This window comes from Haliaeetus leucocephalus, unplaced genomic scaffold (assembly GCF_000737465.1).
Source record: "Haliaeetus leucocephalus isolate CR32 unplaced genomic scaffold, Haliaeetus_leucocephalus-4.0 Scaffold473, whole genome shotgun sequence".
In the NCBI taxonomy this organism is placed as follows: domain Eukaryota; kingdom Metazoa; phylum Chordata; class Aves; order Accipitriformes; family Accipitridae; genus Haliaeetus; species Haliaeetus leucocephalus.
In genome coordinates this window covers 6,371,153-6,392,150 of record NW_010972909.1, presented here as the reverse complement: position 1 = coordinate 6,392,150, position 20,998 = coordinate 6,371,153, and the positions used below count along the sequence as shown (strand labels likewise).

The 20,998-nt window shown below is 47.2% G+C and overlaps 1 protein-coding gene across 1 annotated transcript; it reads right to left on the bottom strand.

Annotated features, from left to right (window-relative positions):
* Positions 1–11,318: 11,318 nt before the first annotated feature.
* On the bottom strand, positions 11,319–20,121 carry MFAP5 (microfibrillar associated protein 5). The gene is made up of 8 exons (XM_010575378.1): positions 20,061–20,121; positions 17,267–17,314; positions 16,076–16,111; positions 14,372–14,407; positions 13,535–13,570; positions 12,725–12,812; positions 12,218–12,291; positions 11,319–11,644 (listed from the first exon to the last, which is right to left on the bottom strand). Exons 1-8 carry the CDS (start codon positions 20,119–20,121, stop codon positions 11,520–11,522), a joined length of 504 nt encoding a protein of 167 aa, XP_010573680.1. The 3' UTR covers positions 11,319–11,519.
* Between the last annotated feature and the right edge of the window lie 877 nt (positions 20,122–20,998).

Below are 20,998 nucleotides of genomic sequence, written 5' to 3'. Positions count from 1 at the left end.
AAAATGTTTAACTAGATCCTTTCTCTGGTCCTGCCTGTAAGTGGAATTCATTCCTCCATGTTTAAAACGTCAGCTCTTTTCCTTATATGTTGAAAGCCTCTTTGCTCTCCACAGAGATAAAAAAGAAAGAATGAATGAATGAACAGATGAACTATATTTATGTGACTCTTTGGCAGGGCTCTCAGGTCTACATACTGATGTAGGCTTTCTAACACCCTTCATTTACACCGGTAACTTCCCTCACACTGCAGGTGCGACTGCACAAAGTCAGTGGCAGTGATTCTCTGCCTCTAGCTCTAATCCCCAGAGCAGAAACGTCTTGGTGTGGATGTGTGTTGAGTGTCTGATAGCAAGTCTAGGGTGACATCTCGAGAGGGACCCTCAGCTCCTCTGCAGTTCTGCCTAAAGCAGGAGCTGCAGTCTCTTGCCAAGGCAAGATCTTGCTCATTAGCAGATGTCACCTCTGCTCTGGTTAAAAAGAAAATAGTTTGGAAAACCACGGAAAGGTGGTTGATGCCTGATCTAGCTGCTAGTCCAGCTTCCTCCCTGGCTGTAAATTGCCAAATCTCTAACGTATGGTGGGGACCCTTTTGGCTGGGAGCTAATACACCTGAGGAGAGATGCTGAACACTCTGGCTTTCCTTCCTTTCTTCTCAATGCAAACTTACTTGGAGAAGGGACTGGGGATGGGAGAGAAAAACAATTTTACTGAAGATGACTCCATCTGTTTCTGATCAAAGCCCAGGTCAAAGTTACAGGCTAGTGGGGAAGGCTAGGAAGGGTCCCTGTGCTGGTGGTTTTGGAGTGTTATCTAGCAAGAGACACTGCTCCAGCTTATCAGGATCACAGAAGGATGTTCCAGCATCCCTTCAGGTTTCTTGTGCTCGGGGCTCTATTCCATGTCTTGAAGTGAGAACAACAAATAACAGCAGGCTGAAGAGCCGCGTAGGGGAGGAAGAGGAATATCACCATTACTGTTACTAAAGATTCAGAAAGCAAGCTGATAAGAAATCAGAGAGCAAAAATGTGGTGAATAATTAAAAGTAATTACCTAGCCCCAAAGCAGAGGAGAGGTTGCTTGTTTAGTCAACAGGAAGTCATGTGTTCGTGTGTACTGATATAAATACATATTTATTTTTTCCATTCACCCTTTGCTCAGAAATCGCATTTTGAAACAAGCGCCAACATCACCAGTTGGTTGGTTCTTGTGCTGAACACAAGAAACGCAGACACCTGCTTCCCCTCGCCTCAAGCAAAAACCTCAAGCAGAAAAACTTTCTCTGCTCAACAAGTGCTGATGTACCACGGACACTGACTTGCACAGAGACCTCGAGCAGGGGAACGGTAGAGCTCCTTGCAGTTAGACACAGGCAAATAAATAAGCCGATGCGCTTATTTATTATAAGCACATATAATGTGTTATGCTTATTTAATATAAACATATATTAAGCATAAGCATATATTAAAGCATTTATTTATTATAAGCACGTTACATTATAATCTGTGTTCATTCCACAAAGATTCATCACCCTATTTTGAATGACAGACCCAACACATAGGTAGCGCACTCGCTCAGGCACCTCTGCCAGGCAGACCACTCTCATCACTCCAGTCCTGGGCGTAAAAAAAATGCACACTAGATGTAGAGGCAGCTTGCTGTCTAGGACATGGGGCAAAGGACCTTGTCCCTAGAGCTGTCAACTCATCTTGTGACACAGCTGTGGATGCCATGCCGGGGGAGAAGGTTTCAGCAGTTGCATGACAAAGCACTGCCTTCCGTGGTGCGGAATATGGAGCACCGCGGAGATGTACGAAGGCTGTGAGGACGTCTATGAGGTCTGCCCGGGGTGGACATCACCAGGAGGGAGGTGTGTGGGGGGGGGGGGGGTTGCTAACGCAAATCTAAAACACTGTCGGGTGGGTGTCACTGAGGCTGCATCTAACGATGGACGAGAACAGGGATCCCAGGTCATGAGAGGGAAGTGGGAAGGAGAGAAGGCAGGAGTTCAGGATGCGTGGGAGTGCAGCTGGGAGCGTGGGTTTATGAATCCTGGATGCCTGCGCTGTGCTGCCTGGACTGCTGCATGCTGCAGAATTGTAGATGATGCCAGTGATGCATAACCAAGGGCATCTGGGTGCTGGGTGTGCACTAAGATTATACGTTATTATGCATTTTACTAGTAATTTGGCTTTCCAGTCTTGCACTGCAAAACCTTTACCTGGAGACTTGACTCATGGTTTATTTTATTCCACTGCTGAGCTTGTTTTGGTGCTGGAGGATGAGGCAAATGAGGGCGAAACTATTGAATTGAGTACACATTTTTCAACCGCAGTCCTGTGAGTGCCTCTCATTCCTGCCCTGCAGCTCTCTGCTAGCCCAGCCTGGGGCTCCTTATAGAAACTAATGACCCTTAATCCTGCCTCCGTGACCCCACAATTTTTTCTCTCCCTGCCTGTGTTAATTCCCCCCACTATGTCTCCAGGCAGCAGCAGTTCCATCCCTTGCTACCAGCGACTGACACCTGCTGGGATCGCCAGCAAGAAGGGAGGAAAGGGGCTGGGTTGAGTTGAGAAGCTTGAGACCTAGTGAATGGCTTCCCCATCATGAACGCAGGTAAGAAATGTGACCAAAATCCAAGTACTTGCACTAAATGTCTCCAAGCGTCTTCTCTAGCCTGAGGCCATGGCATGGTTGGCAGCTTATCTCATTTACACTAAGAAAAACACAGAGTCTGCGATCAAAGCAGAATGCCCTTCCCCATGCTGAGAGCTGGGGGTGGGGAAGCACCCACCAGAGCTGCTTGCACCTTGCTGCTTCCCACTGCAGTGCATGCAGCTCCAGCCTCCAGCACGCCCTGACTTGGCTTCTGGCTCCGTGCTGCGCAGACCCGGAGAACACATTCATTTTGCACAGGGAGCTGCAGGCTGTGTTCCAGTGTTCCTCCACCCTCCTACAGCTCAGCCTGCTGGTCTGGGCACCCCAGACCCTGCTCCCAATCACATCTGCCCCCTCCTTAATGGAAGTCTCTAGCTCCGTATCTCTGCAATCATCTGCTAGTCGTGGGGAGAAACCCAGTTTTGCACCGCAGTTTTTCACAATGAAACTCACCTTCTAGCTGTGGTTATGGTTTCACAGACCAAAGTTGCCTGTTATTAGCTCCTGTTTGTGCAGTTGCTGCAGCTCGTGCTACTGAGTGCAAAAAGAACTTGCACCTGGGGCCTGGGTGGTAAATCCTGATTTTAATTTCCCTGTTGTCTTTGGAGAAGTCCTTTGCTGGAGAGGCTGGGACAGAACTGCTTGGGAGCTCGCTAAAGAGCAGCATGTTGCATGGTTCTTGGCTTGCAGTCTGTGTTGAGTTCCCTGCAGTTGTACAAGCTTTCCTTGGCTGGAGGTCCTCATGAGCAGTGTTCTTGCATCTTACAAAGTTTTCTTATCAACGAACCAAGCATTTTCAGAAGATTCAAGATAGCCTTGCTACTTCTTGTCTTCCTCGCCCCCCTGAGTTCAGAGCTGCTCCTATGCTCTCATCACTGGCCACATCCAGAGGGTTTGTGGGATGCCACCACTAACCTCTAACTCCCTAAGACCAAAGTGTTGGACAGTAGAATTAGGGTCTGCCCCTGACACCCTGATCCTCTTCCAGGGGGCCCAGTGCTCTTGGCAATGGGGGTGGAATGGGGACCCATCCTGAGGCCAATGAAGTGAGGGAGAAGGGGGTGAAAAGTGATTCTTATTGCATGATGAGGATCATCTCCTTTGCTGTGGTATCTCTGCTGTCTTCCTTCCTTGCTAGTGCACTGCCATGCCTGGCTGTGCTAACCGTTAGCATCAGTTATTTCTTTAGCCATGACCGCATGGGAGGCTCCCAAGTTTCTGCTGTAAGGAGCGAAGTCAGAGTTGTGAAACACTTGATCTAGCTGCCCGGGCAGGGGATGGTATCCAAGAGTCTGAGGAGGACTTCCCAGCCAATTTCATAGAGTTTAAAAATACCCTTTCATGTTCCAGCCAAAAGCATGGGTTCTGCTTGGATGAAAAGGCTGGTAGAAGCTCCTGGAAAGCAGAGGAGAGAAAGAAGAGGAAGAATCTGAAGGGGAAACAAAGACCCTGGGAAACTACTGATTATGAATTACTATTATCAGAAATTTTAATTCACTGGTGCCCGCTGGTTTTAGACAATGCTTGTAGCATTGCTTCTGCTTCCCACTCAGATGTGTCCTCCAAACAAATATATCTCACTAAAACACACAGCTCTTGCATTCACACGCACAACCAGTTAATTTTCCTTTGCCCGGTCTGTACTCAATGAGGGGACACCATGTCCACTCATCTCTTCTATCATTTCCGTGCAGGTACAGGTAGGGTAGGGCACAGGCACATTTACTTTCAGGTGGCTAGCTTGCTCCCATCCCAATTTGGAAAACTGATGATGAGACCAAAAAGCTCACAGATCAGAGAGGGAAAAATCTACCCTGAAGCAGTGCCCCTGGGGACTCTCAGGGAACAGCAATGGCAAAGGGGCTTGCAGAGACTGTGAAGAGTTCAGACACCTTTCCTAAATTAAAGCAAAGGGAAACTACAAAGATACCAGCTGATGGACAATGGAGCCAAGAGAAATGGTGTAGTGATGGTGCTGGGCTCAAGCAGAGCTGATGAGAAAATTCATTGTCACCATGGTGTGGAGAGTCTCTGACTACATTCACACTGCACCAGGCAGAAAAGAAACTCTTTTGAACCCTTCCTCCACAGCAAGGACCAGCCTGGAGGCTAAGTCTAGGCTGTGGAAGAAAACAGGTTTCATCTGTTAATCCATAATAATGGCCAACGCAGCTTGCTCCGTCTGGTCTGTGCTGTTTGGGACCCAGGCAAGAGACACAGTGAGGTGTAAGCATTTTCCAGTGGGTGCATTCTAACACCATCTGACTTTGGTGCTACAAGGGAAGAGCCAGAGCAGTAAGCCCCACAGGAATGCCTTCAGCATGGAAAGGCTTTGTAGGTACAAGGTACCCTGTGTGAAACCAAAACCTTGGTCAAGACGTCACGTTGGCAGGCTGTCCTGGCTGTCATGTTTGAAGCAACTGCTGCTGCTGCACGTGCGACTGCTGCTCCAGCTTCTAAGGCATTGGCTAAGACGCCAGAGAAGGTGGTGGGAGGATCCAAATCCTGCAAGTTCCCAGCCTCCAGGAGGGCTGATTATGAGGGCGATGACTGTCTCCAAGAAGCACAGAAGAACTTTCTCTCACCACTGGAGTCTACGCGGTACAGAAGGACAACAGCTGCACCAGGCTGGGGCTCAGGAGCCTGGACAAGGGCACCACAAGAGGACTTGGTACTTCTGACTCCTTTAAACTCAACAACAAGCCAAGAGGAAGGTGCCAAGAAGGCAGCAAAGGCCAAGAACCACCTGACCCTTGACTGGCACTGCTAAGAAGCCCAGATTATATGTGTCTGTGAAGGAAATCCCAAGGAAAGCCAAGAAACTGGCAGCCACCATGGCCAAGAAAGCAATCAAGAGCTTAGAGAATATGAGAGCTGACAGACCAAAAAAGGCAAAGATCCAGCTAAGGGTAAAACTGTGAAACCCAAGGCTACCAAACCCAAGGCACAGAAAGCGAAAGTGGCCTCAGGCTGAGAAGGTAGTGCACAAGAAGTAGATGCTGCATGAGCACAGGCAAAGTCTCCTGCTTCAGGGACACGGAGTGTAAATCCTTTAATTGAATCATTGATTTTCATCATGTTTTGCATTTTTTAACACAGTTTCCCCAAAGGAAGATAATTAATTGTAATAATTAAAATTCCTTGGTTTGCAATAAAACTCAGGCTTTGTATGAATTAAATGTTTCTTCTCGCTATTTTCTTCAATCGCCTGCAACAGTATTGTAGGGGAGATGGAGACAGAGTCTGCTCAGAAGTGCACAGCAAAAAAGAATAGAGGCAACAGATGAAAGCTGCAACAAAGGAATTTCTGATCTGACATCAGGAATATATTCTCCATCTTCAGTGTGGTGCAGCACTGGAACAGGTTGTGGGTTCTCCATCCTTGCCAATTTTTTCAAAATTCAGCTGGACAAGGCTCTGCGCAATCTGATGAGCTTTGAAGTTAGCTCTGCTTGCTAACTTTCAACATAATTTTATCTATGATCTTAACTGGGACGGTATACTATCTCAATAAGGACATTTATTTTTAAAAATGCACAGCTTCATGCACATTTATTCTTATATTTAAGCAGGTGAGTTCTCACATTACTTATTATTTAGACACACTGAATTACATATGTTTATTTATTACATTTTTTTTGTTAATGTCTACTTTGTGACAAGCTGTATTTGTATGGAAATTGCAATCTTAGTAAAATGCCCCAAACAGCATTCTGAAAGATAATTTATTCATTAAATGGAGCTTTGCTCTACTGACGACTTTCACCAATTCCATTTTTTCCTATACTTCAACATAGTAGCAACAAGTACATATGGCTTGCATTTTAACTGACATAATTTATATTATTGAAAACATTTTTGTTTGAAAAAAATAATTTACACTAATAACAAAAGTAGACAATCAAATTCACTCATGATGTTTCACACATTTTTTTAATAGCTTTTTTTTAATAGACTAAACTCCAGCTTTCTATTTTGTGGGAGTTTATGCCAGCTTGCTACATTACAAGGGCTAAGAATGGCAGGGAACAGAGAGAAACAAAGCAATATGCTGAAGATCAAAGAGCAGGAGGAGAAGAGGAGATCCAGAAATAGAATTCAGATTTTGTGTGCCCCAGTCAAGGGGCTGTTCACAACTGGACAAATGCACCCTGTCAAACAATGTCAGACCATGTCGTGCCAAGAGTAAATGTAATGGGACTGTGCACCTTTAAAACATTTAAAAAACAACTTTTTAAAAATTTTAAACTAAAATCCCTTTTGGTTTCAACCCAGCTATTCTTTATGTGATAGGGGTGCTCTTTCCGGATGGGTTGCAAGCACCGCTGCCCCCTGTGAAGGACAAGCCCCCACCCCACCAGCAGCACGCTCTTTGAGGGATCCCTCCAAGCCGAGAGGCCTGATGACAGCACGTTTTGTTCAGGCTGTGGGTTCTCATGGACAAGATCCAGGCAACATGGAGCTGCCAGGCGACTTGGCAGCTGCTTCCACCAACCTCCCCCTGCTTTCCTGCAGCATCCCCCTCCTCCTCGCCTTGCTGCTGCAACCAGGGGCTGCCACCTCAAGACACGCGGTTGCTGTTCCCACAGCGCACAAGTCGACCTGAGGTGCCGTTCTCCCCTCCCTGCTCTGACCGGCACGTCCTTGCCTTCAGAAAATCCCGAGCTTGGCAGCTGAGGGAGCCACAGCGCGTGAGAACTGGAGGGCAAGAGAAAAGGAGAGCTGGCGTGGGCTGAGCACGGCCCCCAGCCCCAACTGGCAACGCCACATCGGGCACCCTTCCTGCCGCCCCACCGTCCTCCTTGCCGTGTTTCTTGCTGCAAGGTGAACATATGAACAGAGAAGAAAGAGGAGAGATGAGGAAAACAGAGGCAGAGAATGAAGAGGAGAAGGAGAGGTGGGAAGGTGGAACAACCCTTGCTTTCCAGGCGCGGCAGAAAGCCCTCGGTGTGGCCGCCTTCCCTTGCAGGGAGCTCCAGCTCCGTATGCCCAGCAAAGTGAGGTACCACTTCAAACTGGGGACCAGGCATCGGAGCACCGGCCTTGAAACAGCAGCCTTCAGACTGACAACACCGACCAGTACTCTGGAGCCGCGACAGCAAAATGAGCGAGAAGAACCATTGTGTGGGAAGTGACTGCAGGCCATCTAACTCCCGCTCCAGGTCAGAAGAGTTTATGAGAATCGGCCACAAACTGTAGATCATGCTTCTAAAATGGGACCCTGGCTAGTCCAACTTCATGAGAAACAGACCTAGCTGGAGCTGTATTTAAAACCATTTCCCCAGCTTCCAAGAGAAGGCAACGTCCAGAGACCAGCAACGCAGCACCGTGACAATTCAGGTTGGAATGGCAGCGGAAATAAATCTGTGTATGGGATAAGTGCTAATGAAGATGGGCAAGCCTGCCTGTGGACTCCGGTACTGTAAGGAAAGGGAAGAACAAACCGAATTACAAAAAGTCAATGGCATATGTTGTAATCTGCTCACACAGTCGGTGGAACGTGCCGATAGATCGAGACTGCAAAGGCCAAGAGCTCATCAGTCAGAGCAGGATCAGGCCTGTGTAGATGGGAGCAACATCAACAGTCCCGGGGGCTGAGGCCGTTTTCATTGTAAGGGTCCGAGACAGGGACACCGCAGCATTAGCCAGGAAGGAGCATCGATTCCAGGGGATAGTGTTGTGCAATAACCTGCATTGTGCGGTTTAGTCCTGAAGAACGATGGGGCACTGTCAGAGGCAGTTCAATGGGTAATTTGGGCCACAGCCACTTTTGTGCTACAAATACCATCTAAATGCAGACTTGACTGCTTGCACATGAAGCTGCTGCCTGGAGTTTCCCATGCTCTGAGTGCTCCATCTTTTCAACCAAAATGTGATGTACAGTCAGTGCCTGATGAATCTATGCAAAAGTCAGAAATTCAATGAAAAAGAGATTTTCCTAATCTTTTTGACCTAGATGTGTAATTTTTAATGTATTTAATTTCAGTTATTCCCATTACTGAGTTAAATGGCTCTAGCAAACAAATTCTTCTTTGCTTATGAGATGATTTATCACAGCTCTTCTCTTAAGTCAGCCATCGTACTATCTTACTTGGAGATGGTAATTCTCCACCAGCAAGTCATGGCACATGCACAGTGAGAAGATGTGTTCTCAGCACAAATCTCACAGGCTAGGAGGAGTTATCCCTGTGCTAAGCAGCTATCAACTGTCAGGAAAATCTAGCCCAGCTATCCATGGAAAAAAAATGCTGAAGATAATTTTCTGTATCTCTAGAAAAAATAATGACCTCCCAGGAAGACCTGTGATTCACGAGTGAAAGGAGGGTGGCAGGGGAGGACTGGGCTAGCAGGGAATAAAGAGGTCCAAATGACAGATCTGGGCTGGAGTCAAGTCTGCCCACAAATCTGGAGGAAATACAGCTAGAGACAAATAAACCCAAACACATGAGAGTTGCCAAGAATAACGGGAAATAAATTTTCTTTTAATATTTTTGTGTGCATTATATGGACTCTAGCATTAAAACAGTGTTCTCCTGGAAAGGAGCACCTCTTCCCGTCCCTGCTGAAAGCAAGCAACAGAAAGGCTTCTAACCATTCCCCAAACTGTATGAATGTTAAATTTCTATATACTGTACAGTAGCAATGTTATACAGTTATATATCTATATCTATATCAGCTTACATTCAACTCTAAATACAGAGTGGAGACTTGGCCTAGTCCGATTTCCAAGAGCTCCCTCTAACACCTCATCTCCATCCTACCTTCCTCCACATAGGCAAACTCCACAGGCGTCCCAGCATAGAAGTCAGTGGCTGCCAGTGGCTTGAATGTCTTTGAGATCAAGCTCTCACTGCCCTCCTCCCTACAAAAATGTGCATATTCTCAGTACAGAGAAATTCCTCCTCCATCCCTAGTCTCATGAGCCTCGGGTACTCAAGAGGAGCATCATCCTCTGTGTAGGGGTGTGATGCCCCTATGTATAGGGTGAAGTTCCAGTCACCGCATAACTTGGAATTCTTTCTCCTGTATAGTGGGTTAATACAGAGAGATTTAGCCCATCGATGGCCAGTTTTGACCTTATATGGAACAAATCTGTGTCTGCACAGGGTGTCTTCCCCTACACAGAGAATGTCACCAGCTTCTTGCTGCATACAGCAGAAATCTGAGTCCTGGGGAGAGGCTCTTACCTTAATTGTTTTGCTCTTTTTTTCAGAAATGTCTGCCTCTGTGCAGCAAACTGTCCCCTATATTGTGTGACCCTGGCCCTGTGCAGCACACCAGTGCTCCTGCAAGGCTGAACGGTACTCAGTTCAGCAGCCGAGTACATTATGCGATGGGGGTGAAAACTAGCAAACTGGCTTTCTGTTAGCTGGAAACAACACTTAGAGATCCTAAAGACAGGGTCTTGCTGATCTGCTGCAGTGAGCTAAGCTGCTCAGCTCCAGTGCCCCACAGAATCATGCCACTGAGAGTCACATAGAGTGATTAATACACTTCAGACAGCTCTTCCCCACTTACACTACCCCATCTCATAGTGAAAACTGCCCATATACCTGGAAATGTTCTCTATATATCTGGAAAACAAAGTTCTCAAGCAGACCGCAGACATCCCATGCTACCAGAGTGAATTCTTTTCCCCAGGTTGGCCTGCCTCTATAAGTGCTTATACCTGCAGATACGTTTACCTCCCCACCAGCACCTGGCTCTGTGCAGGTCAGCACAGCCAGAGAACCTGCAGGAAAACCCAGGGATCCCAGAGAACAATTCTTCTCCCACATCCCATTCCAATTTGTGACTCCTTTCTGCTTTGTGCTGGAGCTCCCAGGTCAGGAGGTAGGAACTCAAGTGGAGCTATTGAAAGCAGGCTCAGCAACTGGAGTGTGGAGGTAGCCAGACCAAGACAAGTCACCAGGACAAGCTAATTCATTGCAAGTTCCCAGTACTGCAAGGACACAGAGGTTCTTCATGGGCTTTCTTGGGCTTAGGAGCAGAGGCAGCCCTACTTACTGCTCCCTGGAACTTGCCTGGAATGGGCATCAAGAGATTTCTTCAACGGAAAGGGAGGGACAGAATGGGGAAGAGGAGAGGAGGGAGAGGAAGAGGCAGCACTCTAATCCAACATAATCTTCTTGAAAAAAAGATAATGCCATACTAAATCCAGAATACTTCCTTTTGGTAGCAGTTGTGTGTGAGGGAGGCAATGGACTTGAGACAAAGAACTTCCCAGAGGTAGTTATAAATGATCTGCTGCCATACAGGGACAATGAGGTTTGCCTTGGGTTGAGGAGAGCTCATCTCCCAGTTCTGTCACTTCTCTGAGGCCAGCAGACACAGGAGGAGGCTGTGCTACCACACAGCAAACTCAGTGGCTCAGGAGGACCAGAGAGGCTCAGGCTGACTAACCATATCTGAACTCACACTGATGCCATGTAAGAAACCAGTCCTAGGTTTGCACTCCTCCACGTGAGGCACAGCTTAGGGCATCTGTACCGTTGGAGAGGACTACATCCTGTCCCCACGTCTGTCTCTCTGCAGGGGCAAAGCAAAAGAAGATGCAGCACATTTATAAGGACCTCTGGGAAATAAGCAGTTCATGGCCTGCCAAACAGAGTTTGAGAGAAAAGAGGGGACAGCATCCCACATCCTCAGCAACAGATTTAGAAGATGACAACAGCCACCATGAACAGACTAGCAGAGAGGGGACTCTGTGTACTGCAGCACCTGAAGAAGAGGATGTGGGGGAAGGCAGAGAAGCAAGGAAATGGCAGGGAAATCACAAACAAGAAGGACTTGTCTTGGGTTGTAGGTAGTGAATGATGATTTCTCTTCTCTCCCTTCCTTTTTCTCTCCTACTGTTGGCAGCTCACAGAGCATCAGGCCTTCTGCGCTGCTGCTGCTCCAGGAGTTGTCTGCAAGGGAGATGCAGGGGTTGCCCAGATCGGCGGAGACGTCGAGAAGGAAGGCCAGCCAGCTGGCGACAGATCTCATCTGAAGACATAGCAGACACACACAGGTTGACAGATAATCAAAGTTTCCTTCAAATTCTTCACCACCAAAATAGTTAGAAGTACATCCTTCACTTCATCTACAGAAACTGTTGGAACTGCTGAATCCTCTTCTATGTGAAGCAAGTGAACAAGTCCTTAGGCTTTTATTCATTTCCTTCTGGCTTTATTCATGTACAATACATATTAAAATCACTCGTATTTTGCTGCAACAAAGACTGCATAGAAATCTAGACTGGATCCTTTTTCTATTTGTGAATAGAAATACTGAGCATTACTCTTTAACCTCAAAGGAATGCAACTTTGAGTAAGGGTGTTTCTGGGGCTAGCAGAGCATGATCAAGACTGAGGAAGGCAGAGCTCTCATACATGGTAGTACGATATCTACTTCCCAGTGTTTTTCATGGCATGCATTCTGGATGCAAGGCTGCATTGCATTACAGCTCCCCCAAACCAAGTCCAGGGAAAATACTACATATGGGTTGGGTAATTAGGTAGCTTGGAGACTCTATCAGATGGCTACAGCTATTCTAGGTTAGCTTGTGCTATCACTCACCTTGCATGACCTCGTTCTCCTTGCAGACAATGCGAGAGCACACCTCCTTGTTTATTATGTACATGCGACGCACACTGAAGGATCACCAGGAACACGCCAAGGACAGTAGTGAAAGGCACAGGGACCCAAAGAAATAAAAAAGGATACAGGCAATAAACATGTATAGTCACTGATGAGGAGGCAAATCCTAAATTTTTAGGATTAGTTAGTCTAGAACAAGGCTGTTGTCAATAGGAAAGTAATCTTTGTCAAGACTTCACGAAATGGCCAAATACCTCAAATATGGATTACGATATAGAGCACATTACAGCTCCTTAGTGCTGCACAAATAATAGTTATTGCGCTGTTTTAATTAATCACCCTAAAAGGACACTCTGAGGATAGGATGCATCTCACCAACTGGTTCCCTGAGGGAACCTCTAGTCTTCAAAGGAAACAATTGCTGAACTGGACATGCCATTTCTGGAGAGTTTTTAGGGCTTTTCTTAGAGACTGCTGGTTTCTTACCTTGTAACACAGAGGTAGCTGATACACTGCTTTACTGGTTTGTGAACAGAGTACAGGCGTGTGCAAGGGAACTTTTCTTCACGACAATCTGGGAACACACACAGAGAGAGGTGCAATCCAGCATCACTGGCAGAGGCACTCATTCTGGCACACTTATGACTTCATCACTAGGTACTGTCCTCCAGGCTTCTAGGGAAGGCCCCTAGCCACTATTTTGCACTCTCTTGTGAGAGATGGGGATGGTTTAGAGAAGAGGGAAATAAGGTAGACATTTCTGATCCCCTTGCCTCATAAGACAAAAGTAAGGGAAAGTTGAGTGAAATGCAAAATAAGCCCACTGGGAATCCTCAATACAGAAGGCACATGCTGTAAAGCGGACAGACACAAATAAACAAAATGTAAATTGTAGTCGCATGTTTAAGACATGTTTCTAAAAGATCTGCAATCTCAGAACTCAGTACACAAATCTAGTTCCTTTCTTTTCTGGACAATCAACCCTGTAGCTAACTGTGATGGGTTTTCTTGTATTTCCTTCTGAAATGCAAGGTCTCAGCCACTGACAATGACAGAATATTGACCCAGTGTATCTGGTCTGGTGATCTGCCAGTTCCTCCCCTCCTCGGCATGCCACGCAGGGGAAGACTTCTGCTTCCACTACCATCGTTCTCTGGTACTTCTAACTCAAGGAACAGGGTGAAGGTAATTTCCCAGGAGACAAAGCTCAGTGCTCAGCGAGCACCTGCCTGGAGAGGTAACAGCGTGGGTCAAAGTGGGTCTGGGAGGGGGTGCAGGCAGCAAACTTAAACGTACCTGATGAAGCTGTCGTAGTTTCACTGTCAGACTGAACTGGAAGACAGAGGGTAGCAAAGTTAGTGTGATTTACCATGGTTCCTTCCTAGACATCAGCTTACTCAAAACAAATAACTGGAAAGCACTTTCAAGAGCCCTCCATTGTAACTTCTAATGTGGAAAAAAGATTTCATTGTTACTGACATGAAACCAGAAAAGAAGGTACAAATCCAATATGAATCTAGTGCCAGCTACCTAGCCAACAGTGCTAAAAAATCTGTCTAAGCTTTACCATAAAGCATTGCCACTACTGTTCAAAATTACACTGTAAGGGCATCTTGATACATAATTTGAAAGGTTGGGTAAATGTATTTAGTTGCTGTTATTGCCATCCACCTAGGCAAGAAGCGAAGGAGCCTATGACTGCCTCTTACTAAGGCATAGTGACACCTTTAAGAAACAGCATCCCCAGACCGCTGGTTCTTTAATGTCCATGGCAAGGGGTCAAAAGGAGGTTGTTTTGTTGTTCCCTCTGATACAGCAACCTGCCTGTACCACAGTAAACCAGTACATTGTATTATTTACCCAGGGAGAAACTGGAAAGGAACTCAGAGGACTGACTGCCAGGCGCAAGTTTTCATCAACAGTTATAGAGGACTTGTACTTCTCTTGTTCACATGCCATAGTGTCAGCCAGACGCACAGACAAAACAGATGGGCATAGAGAGGAGTTTTTGGGCATCAGGGCTGCGGTTAGGGGCAGTCAGGGAAGGCAGGATTCTGGGTGTGCAAGGGAATGGGCAAGGAGAGGGAAGCGGGGGGGCCACAACATTTGGCTGTGAACTGAGAATAAACTCACCAGGACTAAGGAGCACAGGTGGTGTGACAGCTGCAGCTGGAAAAAGAGAAGATGTTCTGAAAGATCTTAATTTGAGCTTTTAGTCTCTTTCCCCCTCCCACAGTTCTGCCGATGGCTCACCACTCCTGACCAGTTGCCATCCCACATCTGGGTCATAGAGAACACTGACAGTGATGTTATCTGATTTGTCAGAGTAACTGCAGGCTTTCCTTGTGAATATGCTGGGTGTCCTACAGATGATGGGATGCTGTAGGGCAGAGATGGGTCCCATGGCATGTCCTTTGTGAAGAATTTCTTCTCAATCCCGCAACAATAAGCGCTTTGAAGCCAAAGTCTGCTGTAAAGGCTTCACGTTCGGTCTTTTCAGGCTTAGATGTAGGTTAGTCACTGCCAGTTTGGTCTGGACACCAAGCCTTGTCTACCCTCCTACAGACTGTCAGGTCTCACACACTGAACATGAGACTGACACAGGTTGCTTTCACCTCCCATACACACCAGGAAGATCATGCACATCATGTATACAGTATTGTGCTTCCACTTTTCTCCTCCAGTGCTGTCCCGTGATAGCTGGTCAGCTTGACCCACAACACTCTAGGCAGCTGATGAGCAGAGTCACAGGGCAGAGGAGAGACCATGGAACTGCTGTCCTGGAGAACAGGACACCACTCTTGGATGAGCTCTCCTACACACACAGCACACTTCCCAGCAACAGCCAAGTGCTGCTGTCTCTCCTTTGTCTCTTGAACCATATCATCAACCAGATGTGTCCTCCCTCTCCCTGTCCTGCCTGGTCCCCCCACCTCAGGGGTATGTGTTTGAGAGATTGACCCAGCAGAGAGAGAAACCATCGCTGAGGCCAGTGGTGCCGGATTTGAAACAGTACTCTTACAGAAAAAGTGGGGAGGCTCCTTCTTGAGCCCCTGGCCCTCTCCTCTATTGCCCGTTGTGAGCCCAGCAGGATTAGTCTGTCTTGTAAATGCCAACACTCACATCAGGTCTGTGTCCTTCCCCTGGGGCTATCTCCACAGCAAGGCTTGGTTCTGTAAGGAGGCACACTGCACGCTCCAAGTGCTCATCTTCCAAGCCTCCGCCATCTACCCTATCTTTCACATACATTTCACTGTCTCCCAGTGACACAGCCACAGGCATGGCCGGGAAGACAGTACTAAAAGAACAGTATTTCCACCTCCCCATCCCACCACTGCTCAGAGTTTGCTTTATTACTATCTTGTGGTTTTTTTGCCACCTCTGCCTCCTGAGCACTCAAGCATGGCTGCTAGCTGTCAGCAGACACGTACACAACCTGTGTCCCATTGCTGCCCAGTTAACCGGTGAACCTGACCAATTTCTCTCCCTTGTCATTTAGTCTCTTCTTTCCTGCAACGTTCTCTGGAAGCCCAGGCTACGTGAGCTTTGGATTTCGTGGCTTTCTGCAGTGCAAGCAGCTTCCAAGAGCCCTGGTACACTGGGTGAGATTGGCATTTCCTTGGAGAACAGGCCATTAAGTCACCCTAAATTCATCTCCCTGCATGGACCACAGAAAGGACTCCCAGCCAGCCATAAACACTGGAAGAACACTGCTAGATGTCAAAAATGGGGAAGAGGAGTTTCTGAGCATAATGGGTAATTTCTGGGTCTATGTAGGCAGGAATAAATGTGAAAAGGGGAAAAGAAGCCTGAAGTTGCCAAGAGATAGGCGCTTACCAGAGGTGCTGACAAGAGACTCGGTACTAACGTCACCTGGAAAAGAGAGAATGTCCTTGAGAGAGCTTGTCTTTACTTTGTGGTCCCTGACATAGCTAGCCATAGCTAGCTTGAATTACCTTGGCTGCCACGGTAGGCTCCTGAGACAGTGGGATCCAATCCAGTAAATACATAAACACAGTACCCCCATCCCACCCGTATCCAACCACCTTTTCAGTGACTGGCCTGGGACTGGATTTCTTAGTGCACATGTTGCATCAACCCTTACTGAACTCTGGATTCATATTCTGACTTCTCAGATATGGCCGCTGTGGGCATCTCAATGGGAAAGAAAGACATCTGAAACGAAGGCGCTGATGGCTCCTGCAGCAGGACAGACAGCTGAGGCACCCACTGCGGAGGAGGGAGGCAACTCCAGGACCTAGCCTTGACTGCAGAAATTCATCAGCAAGTGAGTTTCTTTGAAAGGCAACTGATGGCAAAGCTGGGGTAGGTGTGGTGGAGGGACAAAGTGTGAAGGAAAGGGAAGCTTGGTGGACACATTTTGGACTGGCTTCTGAATAGTTTTCTGGGAAGTCCAAGGTATTACACATGACAGGATCATAGCTGGGAGATCTCTGATGGCTTAGCCAGGGGCTTCAGTTTGAAGAAAAGGCAGGCCCTTGTGGTTCTTCTGGGTGCTGAAGCATGATGCAAACATACTTTCATTTTATCTTACTGTGTCACAGAAATGGAAAAAGGTCCAGAAGGATAAAGCAATTCACCCCCAACAACACAGACAGTATGAGGACCAGTCAATAGCCTTTCTCAGTGGCCTCACTGCTAAAGCACCATGCCACTTGGGCACCCTTTCTCTTGGGATTTTCCTGAGCAGTGGTAGAGTTCCCGAGCATCTCAAGACTGAAGGGTTATCAGCTCTCCTGGATTGCCCGCAACCCTTGACTGTGAACATAACTTCACTTGCTTCAGCTAAGTGTTCAGGACCCCAACACTAGTGAATTATTCGTAAAGAACACACAACACTTAGCAGGTTGTCTTGGAGGGCTTGTTTAATCTTCACTGAAAGGCAAGCTCACAATGTCACAGACAAGGAAACAAAGAATAGCATTTGCAATTAAACAGGCTGTAACTACACAGGTCAACTGGGTCACATGAGCAGCCTTTAGCACCTAACATGCCTGTAATACTTACCAGTTGCACTTTCCAGTTCTTGCCCATTGACCACCCATGGAAACCAGTCTGCAAGAGAAGAAGAGAGAGGAGTGAAGAAAGGACAGAGAGATGGATTTCTATAGTCTGCAGGCTTTGTGAAATTTTTGAGATGCTTCTCTGTCCAGGAGACACCACTGCCCTCTGCTGAAAGGAGAAATGCTCTCCTCTGCCTCTGCTGCTGGCTGGATTTGTTCTTTAAAGACTTGTGGATACAGTGGATCCTCATCCTATCCCTGCTGCTTCCACCAGGGTCCAAGGCTAGGTACAGGGACAAGATAGTAAATACCTCCGGATCTGCTACCAGGCTTTGCATTCCTGAAATGCCATTTGATGCATTTTGAAGCCAAATTGCACCGTTGCCTCTGTGCTCTGGAGGCTGGTCAAAATCCCTATCTCCATTTTATAAAAGAGGAAGCTGAGTCACAGAAATTATTTGCTTGGGGTCACAGATTGAGTCATTGGCACAGTAAGAAACGGATTGCAGGTCTTGTAGCTCCTTAGGCAAATATTTATCTGGTCCATCATCCCTCCTGGGTATGGAGCACAGAGCAGAAGATCTTTCCCCTCTTAGCCCCTGGGCACACTGGAGAAGGAGAACGGTGAAGGCTTGGCTGTGCATGCTGGGTGGAAGAGGATAAATTGAAACTGAGCTAGACTGTTCATTTGTCCAAATATAAAGGGTGAGAGAGCTGCTTCCTACAGCAGCCAGGAATAGGAAAATATTTCCTGCTAGCCACAGAGGAGGGAAATGTCTGCATAACTGGGGTGGGATGAAGGAAGGAGTTGGCAGGAAAAACTCAGTGATCTGGGGCACTGCAGGGATGTGTGCAGGACCAGCCCAAAAACCAGTACACCCTGCTATGTCTGATGAACTCAGCCTTTAGCTTTCTGTTAATGGGAGCACGGCATGGGTAAAAACTATCAGTCAGGTCTGGAGCTTTTGTCTTAGTTCTTCCTCATTCCAAGAGCAGTTACTTGCAGACTGCAGAGGGACTCTTGGGACCCCTATATAATCCTGCTCTGCAGCATTACAGGAGTCGCTGGACCCTGCTATTCCCTTCCCCACCCAGCTGCCCACAAGGGCTCAGCTGCTGGCGACTGACCCAGACATGTTTAATAACTTCAGTGCACAACGTAGTACAGCCCAAAACTTTCCCTGTTCTGGCTAATCTCTTAACCATAACAAGTAGAGGAAAAAAATTATATTGAACACTTTCTCACTTGCTTCTGATACAAAAGGAAGGACACAAATTCGGATACCATTGCAGGGGCCAGTGGTGCCAGATTTGAAACAGGAGTCATAGGGAAAAAGGGGGGAGGCTCCCCTTCTTTTTTATAACATTGAAAAGTCAGCTCTTACTAGCTTTCTAGCTTTTTTTTTTTTTCCCCTCCTCCCTAGGAGATAACTAGAAAACTGGTCCAAATCTAAAACAACAGGGCACAAGTAAAGTGAAACCTCTGTATATGAGAAGAGGAGACAAAAGAGGTGACTTCCTTATCAGATTTTCAACCATTTCAATTTCTATCTGCTATGGTACCTGACTCATATGTTTTATAAGTGATTGGACTTTATTGTCCAAGTTGCAATAAATTCATCCTTGAAGTCTGAGAAAACTGCAACCCTAATTCACCAAATCTGTATCTCACCAAAAACCAAAAGAGACAATGAGACCAGCTAGTGATTCCTGTTGTTTTCCAAGTTAAAACAAAAAAAACCCCAGGAATGCTAAAACAAAATACACAAAAGTCAGAAATATTCTTTTCAGGCCTTCTTCATGCATCATAAAAACCACTGCCTTTTTTTTCTGTCTCTAACTTTGTAGGCCACCTATAAGCTCATCTCTTGAATGCCTCACCTCCCTGCTTCACACTTACAAACATGACATCCTCCACTGTGCACCTTTACAGGAAAAAGTGCTATTGGGAGCAGAATCAGGCTTCAGCATGAGGGTAGGACTGAGGAGAGTAGATTGGAATAACCTGACTTGAATAGGATAGGTAAAGTCATCTGTCTCCTACATACGGTCTTTCCTGGGCAAAGCTTTTTCTATTCACTGGAATTAATCTTCTTTTGCTGTCTGTCCTAAGTCTTCTGACTACAAAGTCTGATGCTGCCCTCTTGTTTAATTTTTTTGTGATGTTCCTTTTTTAACAAATTCGATCCCACCTGAATTTTTGCCAGAGTAACTCCAAGCAAACAAAGACATGGAGCAACAAAACATAACACCAACAACAACAAAAGCAGAGAGCGGTTTGAACTACGGAGGTTAGGTTTCTCAGCACAACTATACAAAAAACTACAAAACCTCCCCACAGCCGAGTGGCCTGGAATGGGGCCATTCCAGCAGGAACCGCTAGTGACAGCAAACTATGACAGAACAAGTTTTGTGGAGCACTGGGAAACGCTCTGCAGATCATCCCAACACAGGTGGTACAGCTGTCTATAGTAAGCACAAAACACAGCTAACCCTCTTCCTCAGCTCTGGACCTGGCTGTTTTGCTTACCCAAACATCCCTGCAGCGGAGGCTGTGGACCTCTGTCTCTTGCGACTCCCAGTACTTACTGGAGAGTAGACATATATGGGAGCCAGTCCCCAGTTCCTAAATTTTTCCTTACAACCATATATCCACCTTGCCGTGTTTGGTCCTTCCCCCTTCACCGTCCATCTGTGTTTCTCTGTCTTTCTCCTTAGGTTACTGCACATTAGCCTGCATAGGAAACTCTGCGGGGCCGGGATGGAGAAGAAATCCTCCCCCCGGCGTAAGGACTCACCAGCTGGGGACAAGGAGAGTGCTAAGAGACACAACAGTATACAGGCTCCAGAGGTCTTCATCCCTGTGGAGTGGAGGAGAGAGGAGTCAGAGGAAAGCTAAGGCAGCAACAGGGATACCCCCCCGATAGCCCAGGAACTCTTTGCTTGCTGCCTCCATTTCCCTCTCAAGACCATTTGGTCTTCCCAGCCTCTCTCTCACCTGTCTCCCTCCTCATCTGGCCAGTTTTCCAGGTGTTTCTGAAACATTTTGGACTGAATGTACAGTTCCATCTGCTTGCTTTCTCTTTCCACCTCCTTTTTCCAGTCTCCATCTCTTTTCTCACCCAGGTGGCCAAGCCCCCCCTCCACACACACCCCCCCAACATGCAAAGAAAAGTTTCCCCTTGTTCTCTTCCTCCACTCTCTTCTGCTTTTAAATGATCTTGAGGAGCACTGAGAGGATAGGTAGGGTCCCCATCACTTACTGCAGCCCTCGGTCTCCTCTCCCCGCAGCAGCAGTCGCTCTCTCTCTCCCCTTCAGTGGTCCCCCCCACTTTGGCTATTGGATAAATCACATGCGGCCACACCCAGAACACGTTCTACTTTTGGTTGTCTTCAAAATACGAATTTGTGGGGAGAAAAAAAAAAAGAAGAAAGAAAGAAAAAGGAGAAGCCAGCGAGATGGTGGGACGTGGTGTCATCATGCATCTGGAATGAGGGGGGGAGCGAGGAGCAGCAGCCCACACCCTCATTCCAGAGTTTATTATCCTCCGAAGGGAGCCCGCTCCTCCCATTCCCCCAGGAGGGCCCAGCACCAGGGACGGATTCTTGCCGCTGCCTTAGGCCTCCGGGTCCCGTTTCGGTCTGTGCGCCCCCGTTCTCCCCCCCACACCCCCCTTCCCAGCCCCTCTTCTCCTTCCGAGGCCGCCACATCTCGCCGGCTTTCCCCACTCCGCCG